Source organism: Cervus elaphus, chromosome 15 (assembly GCF_910594005.1).
Source record: "Cervus elaphus chromosome 15, mCerEla1.1, whole genome shotgun sequence".
In the NCBI taxonomy this organism is placed as follows: Eukaryota; Metazoa; Chordata; class Mammalia; order Artiodactyla; family Cervidae; genus Cervus; species Cervus elaphus.
This window is the reverse complement of record NC_057829.1, coordinates 8320931-8333486: the sequence shown is the minus strand read 5'-3', so window position 1 is coordinate 8333486 and position 12556 is coordinate 8320931. Positions and strand designations below refer to the sequence as shown.

General features: G+C 39.0%; 1 protein-coding gene across 3 annotated transcripts in view; it reads right to left on the bottom strand.

Moving 5' to 3' along the window:
* Window positions 1–12556, bottom strand: part of PCNX2 (pecanex 2) — a 301990-nt gene that overhangs the window by 103192 nt on the left and 186242 nt on the right. For all 3 annotated transcript variants that reach the window (XM_043925987.1, XM_043925989.1, XM_043925988.1), the window contains one exon: window positions 1177–1285. In XM_043925987.1, the coding sequence (XP_043781922.1) occupies window positions 1177–1285 (109 nt within the window). The remainder of the gene's footprint in view (window positions 1–1176; window positions 1286–12556) is intronic.

Genomic DNA, 12556 nt, shown 5'->3' with positions numbered 1-12556 from the left:
CTGAGCTACCAGGGGATGACAAATATCCCAAGTACATTTCTATCCCTGTACTCAAAGTTGAGATCCCAGGGGTTCCTTAAGAACTGTCTTGAGGAGCCTCATGTAACCTCCAGGAAAGAAAGCTCCATGTGGCCATTAAAACGAGCTCATAGCACCCACAGTGGATGCCAGCAAGACTGTGCTTCACACACATCAGTGGATAAGAATCTCAGGGAGTCTTGTGAAGATGGAGGTTTCAGGAGTCCCCCTTTAATGTGGTTTTCAAGGTATGTGCTGACCTCAGGAACCTGCTTATTTAATAAGCTCCTCTAAGGATTCTGATACAGGAAGTTCCTGGACCACAACTCAGGAAACACAAACTAAAAATGTATAAATTTAGTGGGAAGAAAAGTCCTTGAGGGAGGGCAAATTTTAGGCCTCAGTTAAGAATATTTTATTTCCTCTCTCTGTCTTCAAGAATATTCTTGATTTTTCTTTCTCCCTCTCTCCAAGTACACACACACACACACACACAGTTTAGCTGTGTCAAAGTGATCTTTAGTAAGAGCATGTTAAATTGTTTTGAAGTAAATTAAAACTAATTCTCATTATGGAAACACTTAAAAATAGACAAGGAAACCAAATGAAACTATGAATGATAAAACTAGGGTCCTTGGTTAATGACAATTGTAAAACAAAACCATAAATATTTTTTTTGGTCTTCAAAGATATTTGAGTAATTTTGTTTGTGCCCAATTCTGGGTCTTTGGACATTCTTCAAGTATATGATAACCAAGCTATGTTTTAATATAATGTTATATAATCAATAATAATATAGCAATTATATTTATAAATAGTGAATTAATTTGCACTATTTTGCACAGGTAATCCAAGTCATTTAAGTGGTGATTTTAAAAGACATGATATCTTAATGCAGATGCAGTCATGGGAAATGGAAAAATCAGAAGAAATCAAGTCACTCCTGAATATGCATTAAGAAACAGGAAGAGTTCCAAATTAAGAAATATCTCTTAAGGCTAAGTGCCTAAAAAGAAGCCACAGTGCCTCCCCAGGTCCCCATTAAAATGTAATCTTAAAGACTTTAAAACCTTTTTATTGCCAAGGTTCAATGAAAAGCTCACATCCGTAAAATATGGATCTGAGCCAGGGGGGTGAAAACAGGAGCAGAAAGGATACGAGGGATTGCAAAGAGCTGAGCGAACACGTGAAAGGAGGAGCCCCAAGCCATCTGCCAAGGAGCCACATAGGTCATGACGAACTGCAGCTTGTGAAGCAGGTCCCCGAGCTGAAAGCGAAAGACAGAGACGCATCAGTGATGACCACCACAGTGGCAGCCCTGTCACAGCTGGTGGAAGAGCCTGTGTTAAAGTTACAAAACGACACTGCGACTATCGTTAACCCTCTTCCTGTTACCGTCTGGGAAACGGAATACTTTGAGAAATGAAAATATTTCCTTGCACATCAGTAAACAAAGGATGTCACAGTCACCAGCATCCACCGGTGAGCTCTGAGGAAACTCAAGAAAGGAAAGAATGCCTGTCATCTAGCAGCCACTAGACTGTAGCCACTCCCTATGGTGAGTCTTGAGGACTATCAGGATGTGAAAACATAGAATACTGGCCCCAGATAGCTGAGGTGCACATCAAAGGAATGATTTCAATAAGCCCAGACTCATGCATCTACCCATACATAGAAAAGCACTAAATTCCTTAACCTGACCTATCTGGTTTCTTTAATTAACAACCATCTTTTGATGTTCCCACTACCTGCCCTTTGTTGCAAAACTCCTATATATCCTGGCTCCTTGCCTCGCCCCCTTAGAGTAGTTTCACAGAGCTATCCGAAATGCTGTCTCCTGGGCTGCAGTTCTCATTTTGCTCCAAATAAAACTTAACTCGCAACTCTCAAGTTGTGCAAATTTTTCTCAACACTTCCTTTGTCTCATATGCAAGACAGCTGTTCAAGGGGACCTTCAAACAGCAACAAGATGATCAGAGGAAACCTTGTGTGGGTAATTTCACCAAGTTAATGATATGGTATATCTCTGTGTTTCTTAAAGGAATACTCACAGCTTGGTCTCTCCTCCTTCATACTTGGGTCTTTCAGGGAAAGATTTATACAAAACCCCATCATGATGGACATTACTCAAGTTCTTTGTGTATGGACTTCAGCCTACCTCTTCAGTCACTCTTACTGGAGAAAACTGCTCTATAGGATTGAATTGCAAGTTACAAAGTGTTTTAGAAAGCCAAGATAGGATATAGGAGCTGCTGCATTTATTTGTTAGACAAGCCAGCACAGGAGAAAGCTGAGTTCTGGGGAGAAGTAGGGGTTGGAGAGAAGAGACCTTATGTGGCCTAAGGATGAACACGAGGGGGAAAGTGCCCATTGGTTTGGGCTGGAGATCCAGAACATAAATGTGCTGGGAAGGATGAAGAGGGCCGGACTCCCTGACTGCAGACCCCTGCTTTGTAGACAGCAGTGACTGATGGACCCCAGATGTGAAATTCTATGGCTGTCACTTCTAGATACAGTCAGGAAGTACCAACATACTTCCTAAACTCCACACACACTCTTCATCCATAACGGAGACCTCATTTTAAAAAAATTGAAGTATAGTTGATTTACAATGTTGTGTTAGTTTCAGGTAATCAGCAAAGTTGATTTTGGTTATACATGTGCATATCTATTCTTTTTTTCAGATTCTTTTCCCTTACAGGTTTGAGAAATGGAATATTCCCTGCTGTATCAGTAAAGAAAGGACGTCACAGTCACCAGTGATTGCAGCCCTCCCATGCAAACTAACGAGCCCTGAGGAGACTCAGGGAGGAAAGAGTACCTGCCATCGAGCAGCCATCCGACCGCAGCTCGTCCCCACTGTGAGCCCTGAGGAAACGCAGGATGTGAAAACCGGATACTGGCGCCAGACAGCTGAGGGGCATGTCGGAGGAATGACTTCAGGGAACCCGACTCTTGCATCTTCCCATACACAGAAAAGCACCAAATTCCTTAACTTGAGACATCTGGTTTTCCTTAATTAACAATAACCTTTTGATGTTCCCAACTACCTGCCCTTTGTTGCAAAACTTCTGTATAACCTGGCTCTTCCCCTCGCCTCCTCAGAGCAGTTCTCTCAGGGTTTCTTGAGATGCTGCCTCCCAGGACTGAAGTCCTAAAAATTCTCGCCAAATAAAACATAACTCAATTTTTAGGTTGTGAATAATTTTTTGTCAACAGATTATTACCAAATACTAATTACAAAATACCTGTGCTATATAGTAGGTCCTTGTTGGTTATCTATTTTATATATAGCAGTATATATATGTTAATCCCAAGCTCCTAATTTACCCCTCCCCACGCTTTCCCCTTGGTCACCGTAAGTCTGTTTTCTATGCCTGTGTGAATCTATTTCTGCTTTGTAAATAAGCTCATTTGTACCATTTTTTAATATTCTTCATATAAGCAACGTCGTATGATATTTGTCTTTCTCTGATTTACTATGATAATCTCTAGGTCCATCCATACTGCTGCAAATGGCATTATTTTATTCTTTTTATGGCTAATATTCCATAATTATGGAAAATTCAAATGGCAGGATGTGTTTATTCCTAGACTGGTTAGCATATGAGACAGTAAAATACATTCACCAGACTCATGATGTGAAAAGAGAAGGAAAAATAGAACTCTTAATGAGGCTCAGTGAGTGTGGCACAGAACATCAGATGATCACAATGAAAAGAAAGCAAAGGCTGGAAAATGGGCCACTAACGAAAGTAAGGTTCAAGGAACCAAGATAACTTAGCCTGTCAGTGAAAGGTCAAATCTGTGATTTTGGAACCAAAAGATGAGGCTAACCTGAATTGTTTCATGAAAATGTCATAAGGAAAAGTGAGGTTAATTAGAATCCTCTTCAAATCTTCCTCTGGCTTTTCTTATCTTACCACATTCTCATCAATATCCTGGGTTAGGAGACTAACTTTAGAGTTAAACTTTCTTGGACCGGCTACAGAAGATGAACCAAGGACAGAGGTTCTCTCAAAGGCACAGCAAATTGGGAGCTCTTAAGAAGTGACCGCATCTGGTAGTGTGCAGAATCCCACAGTCTAAATGTGTCCCCTGGGGACCCTGGTCACACACCTAGCAGTGAAGAGTTGGGGCAGAGAGAAAGCAAAGGGGAGAGCAAGAGAGAGGGAAAGAAATAGAGACAGTGGGGAGGACTGAGGCAGAGCAAAGAGAAAGGAAAAGTGGAGGAGAAACAGGATGCAACTGGACCAGAAGAACTGTGAAGGAATATGAATTCTGGGTAAGAAAAACAAACGTTTTTTCCCAGTAACTTTCATGTTCTTCCCTCTGGCTCACTGACATCCACCCGAGAGCTGACTTCAATTGGCTTCCAAGTTCTTTCAGGAAGTCCACTTTAGTTTTAATCAAGCGGTTGGTTTAAGCTTCTTGAACCCTGGATCTGGATGGGTCTCCAAGGCTCTGGGGCCCTTTGAGATGCCAAAAATTGAGAGAACAGCAGTTTACTCTCTTACATCAGCTTGAGGTTGTATCTTTAAGGTTCACAAAAAGTGAGTTCTCTCCCAAATCATGGTTCAAATGTTCACAGTGGCAGTATTTACAATAGCCAAGACATGGAAGCAACTTAAGTGTCCGTCAACAGATGACTGGATAAAGATGTGATACATATATATAACAGAATATTAATCAGCCACAAAATAATGAAATAATACCATTTGCAACAACACAGATAGACCTAGAGATGATCACACTAAGAAAGCCAAAGCCAAATATCATATAATATCACTTATACACAGAATCTAAAAAAAAATTATACAAATAACCTTACTTACAAAACAGATTCACAGACTTAGAAAACAAATTCATGGTTACCAAAAGGGAAACATGATTTGGGGGGAATAAACTGAGAGTTTGGTATTGTCATATACACACTACTGTATTTAAAATAGATAACCAACCAGGATCTACTGTGTAGCACAGGGAACTCTGCTCAATATTCTGTAATAACCTCAGTGGGAAAAGAATGTGAAAAAGAATGAATATATGTATATGTACAACTGAATCAATTTGTTGTACACCTGAAACTAACACAACATTGTTAATCAACTATACTCCAGTATAAAATAAAAAATTTTTTAAATTAGTCCTCTCGCCACCTTACTTTCCACCAGTTAAAGACGATGTGGACAGACAGGTCAAACACAGACTCAAACTCTTGACTCACTTCTCTTAAAAGATACGATTCCCTTTGAAGGTCATTATCATATCCATGCATCCCCACCATTAATTCAACCAGAGGAGGAGTAAGCTAATTACAAAACAGAAGACATTCAAACAAAGGACTCTAGAGTACATCAAAAGCAACAATCCTGAGAAGTGGGGGTGGACTCTCTTGTATTAACTTGTTCCTTTGTGCCCTAACCCAACTCTATCAAGCAAAATGCCTCTGGATTTGAAACATTCTCATCACAACACTGTTAAGAATTCTTAGTCTGGTTATTAAGATTTAGTCCTGTGACTCATGCCTAGGTGAAAACTGCAAGCATGAACACGATTACCTTATGTGATGTATGAACCCCCAAATGCCCTGAAAATGAATCATGGGTTTTAAAAAGTTATTCCTGTTGGGTTTTCAGTGTATGACTATATCCTGGGAGGCTTTTAAGCCACCTCCTGGAAAAGCTGATAAGTAGGTCAGGTATTGCAACTACAATCAGACAGGCAGCCCCAGGGAAAGCCTCATCTGCAAGTTTAAAGCATTAACAAGTTAAACTTTGCTGCATTATGATTAAATGAGTCTATCACAATTATTTTTTGCATAGCACAGCAACCTGTATTTATACATAAGCAAAACCAGTAATCAGGCACATGCACTCTCACGCTCTAATTGCGGCCAAGACCCCGGGTATCTTTGTTCTTTTCCTATGTCTCTGCTTTGTGTTTTTACTCATTTTTCATGACCACTGTGAAGAGTAAAACACAAGCTTTGTAAAAGATTTTCAGTACGCCACTCATCAAACAGACTCTGCTATTCTTAATCATTGAAGCCAGATCTCCAGAATGACAGTTCTTTATATACCAGTGATTGATTCCTCCACAACTCAGTAAATTTTTTTTATTATTAAGCTTTTTATTTTGCATTGGAGTATAGACAATTCACAATGTTCTGGTAGTTCTAGGTGGACAGCAAAGGGACTCAGTCATACATAAACATGTATCCATTCTTTCCCAAACTTCCCTCCCATCCAGGCTGCTACATAACATTGACTAGAGTTCCCTGAGCTATACAGTAAAAATTCAGTAATCTGACAACCTAATAACCCTCCGTGAAGCCCACCAGAAAAAGGACATGCTGGCACTTTGTCAGACGTCAACACAACACAGTGTTTAAGAGCATGGGCCTGAGGGCACACTGCCTGGGTTTCAATCCCAGCTGGCACCTATCCTGGGGATGATACCTGGACCTCCCCACATGGTCATCTGAGGATTAAATGACTTCATCTTTGTTAAGGACCTGGGATGCTGCCTGGCAACAGTATGTGCAATATAGGACAGGATATCTTATTTGAGGATATATTTTCTCATGATCAGGAAATTCTAGGGCTCCCCTCTAAACAACTAAAACTCCAAGTCCAGGTCCTCTTATTTTTCAGAGGAAGAAATCGCACAAAGGGAAGCTAAGTGGGCTGCTTAGGGAAGAAAGTGAGTTCAACGGACCATGTGAATCCAGATGCTGAAATTCCTAGTTCTCCACCTGGTGATGGATTTCTAACTCCCAAACTTACCACATCTTCTTGAGGACACGAGCCATCCTGGAAGGACAACAGCAGGAAGCAGCAGAGGAAAGCTGTCTTCTACCTGTGCCTTTCTGCTCATAGCAATGGGCAGGGTCACAAGTCTGAATGGGACAAATGGGGCCACAGCCACTACTGGGGACCTCTTCTCCACAAGCACCAGGCTCTGATCTGTCCTGGAACACCCTTTTCAGTACAAACGCCAAACAAAAAATAGATGAGTCCACCCAACAAGTCCAGTGACAATTGGTCCCAACAAGGCAGGCTATTGGGTTACCTGTGCTTCTTAAAGGCACAGCTCCAAGAAGGTTGATATGACCTACATATTTTTTTTTCCCCTAAAAGTGTAAAGAGGTGTGCTCCAGGTTAAAAGACTCAACTTCATATTTTCCCTTTACACTTCTTTCTTCTCTTCTAAGATTAAGTCAGAAAAAAAACAAATGAGAGAAAAGAAAAATTTATGGGTATCCAAAAAGCAATGTCTAAGCATACAAGAAAGTCAATTCATGAACACTAATCATTAATTAATGAGAAGCATGGATGAAGAAGCACCTTCTGCACCATATTAGACCCTTATCTAGGAAATAGTAACTCATTTAAGATAACAGTCAATGGAAAGAAGAACACTAACACCACCACATGCAGCACAGCATTGCACTTAAGTAGTTTAAAAAATTTTTATTTTATATTGGAGTAGAGTTGTCTCACACACTAGTAAAGTAATGCTCAAAGTTCTCCAAGCCAGGCTTCAGCAATACATGAACCGTGAACTTCCAGATGTTCAAACTGGTTTTAGAAAAGGCAGAGGAACCAGAGATCAAATTGCCAACATCCGCTGGATCATCAAAAAAGCAAGAGAGTTCCAGAAAAGCATCTATTTCTGCTTTACTGACTATGCCAAAGCCTTTGACTGTGTGGATCACAATAAACTGTGGAAAATTCTTAAAGAGATGGGAATACCAGACCATCTGACCTGCCTCTTGAGAAGCCTATATGCAGGTCAGGAAGCAACAGTTAGAACTGGACATGGAACAACTGACTGGTTCCAAATAGGAAAAGGAGTACGTCAAGGCTGTATATTGTCACCCTGCTTATTTAACTTATAGGCAGAGTACATCATGAGAAACGCTGGGCTGGAAGAAGCACAAGCTGGAATCAAGATTGCCTGGAGAAATATCAATAACCTCAGATATGCAGATGACACCACCCTTATGTCAGAAAGTGAAGAGGAACTAAAAAGCCTCTTGATGAAAGTGAAAGAGGAGAGTGAAGAAGTTGGCTTAAAGCTCAAATTCAGAAAACTGAGATCATGGCATCTGGTCCCATCATTTCATGGCAAATAGATGGGGAAACAGTGGAAACAGTGTCAGACTTTCTTTTCTTGGGCTCCAAAATCACAGATGGTGATTAAAGCCATGAAATTAAAAGACACTTACTCCTTGGAAGGAAAGCTATGACCAACTTAGACAGCATATTAAAAAGCAGAGACATGACTTTGCCAACAAAGGTCCATCTAGTCAAGGCCATGGTTTTTCCAGTGGTCATGTATGGATGTGAGAGTTGGACTGTGAAGAAAGCTGAGCGCCGAAGAATTGATGCTTTTGAACTGTGATATTGGAGAAGACTCTTGAGAGTCCCTTGGACTGCAAGGAGATCCAACCAGTCCATCCTAAAGGAGATCAGTCCTGGGTGTTCATTGGAAGGACTGATGCTAAAGCTGAAACTCCAGTACTTTGGCCACCTAATGCGAAGAGTTGACTCACTGGAAAAGACCCTGATGCTGGGAGAGATTGGGAGCAGGAGGAGAAGGGGACAACAGAGGATGAGACGGCTGGATGGTATCACTGACTCGATGGACATGAGTTTTAGTAAACTCTGGGAGTTGGTGATGGACAGGGACGCCTGGCGTGCTGCAGTCCATGGGGTTGCAAAGAGTTGGACACGACTGAGTGACTGAACTGAACTGAACTGAACTGAGAGTTGATTTACTGCCTTCCCAAGTAGCACAGTGGTAAAGAATCCATCTGCAATACAAGAGATGCAACGCAGGAGATGTGGGTCTGGTACCCGGGTTGGAAAGATCCCCTGGAGGAGGAAACGGCAACCCACTCGTGTTCTTGCCTGGAAAATTCCATGGACAGAGGAATCTGATGGGCTACAATTCATGGGGTCACAAAGAATCGGACACAACTGAGCGATTAAGCACACACACAGAGTTGATTTATAGTGCTGTGTTAGTTTCACGTGTATAGCAAAGTGATTCAGTTATACACACACATATATCTATTTCAAATGAGAAAACTTAAATCCCCCATTTAGGTTGTTACAGAGTATTGAGTAGAGTTCCCTGTGCTATCCAGTCGGTCCTTGTGGGTTATCTATTTTATATACAGCAACGTGTGAGCTTGGGACTGATATGTCACATTGAGGTACTTTAAATAGAAGTCCCATTTCCATTAGCTATGAACTTGAGCATCTCCTTAGACAGTATGAGGCCTCTGTTTTTATGAAGCTTATCTCATTCCTAATGCTCTGCTGCCACGCTCTTAAATCTCAGACCTAATAAAGCATAATAAACTTCCCAAATTACCCAAGTATGACTATACGAGAAAACAGAATCATCTGGGTCTTTTCCACTAAAAACACTCAGAAAAGACGAAAAGTCACAGTGGAATAATTCTGGCTGTTTCCCAAAGAAAGACACCATAAATACTCTCACTTCAAATAACCCTTTCTGGAAACATCTTTTCAATTTGGCATAGACATGCTGTTGTATCTCTGCTCTAGGTAGAAAATGCAATCTGCATAAATTCACAAACTATCTTAAGGGAAGTGTCACCCAAATAAATATGACCCTAACCCATTTCCTTGCTAGTACATTCTTAAATAAGGCATAGGCCACCTTTCCTCTGGGGACTTCCTCCCTCTTTCCCAGTGAAATAACTCACCATTTACTGAATGTTCTTTTACTAGGAGCTGCCTATATGATAAGTCCATTTGATTAAATTCAATCACTACCTGTTATCCCTATTGCTCCAGCCTTACTAGTCTCCCATCCCAGACTAGTTCTTTTTTCTTTTTTTTGCCCTTTTTTAAAATTTTGTTGTAAAATTCATCAAGTTTTTTTTAACTCAGAAAAATATGCAACTTATGATTATCAGTGTTTGAACTTGAAGAAGCAGGAGAGGCTGAAAGGAATCCCAGAGACTGGCTATTGAATTAAAGGTGAATTGAGTTCAAAATGAGTGAATGCTGAGACAGCAGAGATGAGAGTGCTTGCAAAGGATGTTGACACATGGAAAGACATTTGGAAGTTCAAGATGGAACGAGGTGATGAATTCAGGTGGCAGCCCAGCTGAGGGATTGAAAACCAGGAGCGAAAGAATTGGGGAAAGTGATCAGACATGTTGATGCATAGGTAGGGATATGGGGAGTAGAAAAATGTTCAAGAGAGGACATACAAGAATAATGGAGAAAAAAAAAAAAACTGCTGAAGTGTTAAAATATCAGTGTGAGGATTAATTGTAAAAATAATCATAAGGACAGTGATACATTTGAATACTAGATATAAATATTTAAGACGTGAGAGGGCAATTGGAGTTGAAGGTTAAGTCTCTGGGCTGAGAGAAAAAAAAGACATTTTTAATTTCATAGGCTTATCTTAATGATTTAATAGTATCCACTACACCGCTAAAGTTTTCAAACTTTAGTATGAATCAGAATTGCCTGGAGAGCTTGTAAATCAAGGATTCTGATTCCCACTTGCAGAGGTTCTTGATTCAGTAGGTTTAGGATGCAGACCAGAATATCTTTCCAGGTTATTCTGATGCTGCTTTTCTGAGGATCACACATTGAGATTCATTGCACTAAAGAACCAGAAGAATATTGTTCAATTTCCAAGCACTACAGGAAAAGAAGGGACCAAATAAAATTTATTCAATTCAATATAAGGCAAAAAGAGAGGAGTAGGAGGGCAAAGAAAAAGCATCATAAAAAGAAAGAAAAAAATCATGATAGAAAAATGTAAAAGCTCACAAGTAATCAGAGTAAATGTAAATGGATACAATTTGCCTATGAAAATGTAAAGATTCTCAGTCTGTATTAACAAGGAAAATTGTGCTAGATGCTTTCATTAGAAACAGTAAAATTACTTAGAAAGCTTAAGGGAATGAAAAATATACATACCAGGCAAATCCTAATCAAAAGAAAACTTGCTTACCTATATCAATATTAGACAAACTAGACTTTTACTCAATAAAGAATAAAAATCTGTACATAATGATGAAAAGAAAGAGTTACCAGAAGATACAATTAAGTGGAATGTATGTACTTATCCACATAATCTCAAGATATCTAAAGTAAAAATGGACAGAATTACAGGAGAAGATTAAGAAATCTATATCACAGGGAGAGATTTTAAGACAGGCATCTGAGAAAATAATTGCTTAATTAGAGAAATAAAATGAAGATATAAAATATTTGACCAATAGAATTAACAAGCTTTATCTAAGAGATATGTGTATTAGAATCTTGCAGTCAACCCAAAGAGAAAGAATATAGTTTTCAAGCATATGCACATTTACAAGAATTGATGAATGATTAAACTCCAAAAGAAGGTTTAACCAATGCTAAGAATTGATATCACGCAGATTGCTTTGTAATTGAATTAAAAGCCAATAATAATAGGACAACAAAGCAATAATAGAAACAACAACCACAAACTCTGGATATAATAACAATAAAAACAGCATTGATAGTGATAACCAAAATCAGATAATACTTGAAAATGAATGACAATGAAAAGCATTAGTACCAATTATAATTTGTGGAACTCAGCTAGAGCTATTTGTAGAGGAAAAGATGTAGCCTTAAAATGTGCACCTTAGCAAAACTTCACAGTTTATATTGGAAGTCTATTTTGTAATACCAAAAAAGTAGCATGAATATTATCAGAAAGGAAAATACAGGTGTTCTAATCTATGAATATAAATGCAGAAATCCTCAATAAAATATTTAACAAATGAATCTGTAAATGTATAAAAATATATCATGATCAAATACGGTTTATCACATAATGGTTAAATATTAGAAAAAATGTCATTGATTCACAAAAATGAAGTAAATGAAAGACTATATAATATTTAATTGATTCAGGAAAGATGCTGAAAAATAAATTCAACAAGTTTATAAAACTGCCTCACAACCTAGTAATTTTAAAAGTTCTTCTTAAACTGATAAAGGGTATCAGTGCTATACTGCAGTAAGCATGATATTTAATAGTAAAATATAAAATTTCAGGACTATTCAGGAAAGAGGTATCAAGCAAGATGAGTCTGATTAACCTACAACAGAACAGTGAAAACAGAATCATTAAGGGAAACTAAAATATAAGGGAAGACAAAGGAACGTGGGGTAATAGATTATCTGTGAAGTGCAATTTGGAAAATTGTAACTAAGAAGAGAAGCAGAGGCGATACAGGGATGAGGGTACCCAGCAGGGGTAGGCTACTTAGGCAAATGAATGTGCAGCTAATAAAGGGCACTGCAACAGGCCCTGATTCTTTGATTAGCCAGTCTTATGCAGCCTGACAAATTCAGACCCCAAGGAGAACATGACAGAAAATACTAGTTAGGTTCATATTTCATAACTACTAATTAGGGTATCCATAAATGCAAATGAAGTCACCATGGCACATTTAAATTTTTCAATCTACCAAGAGGTAGGAATACACAAAAGTAAA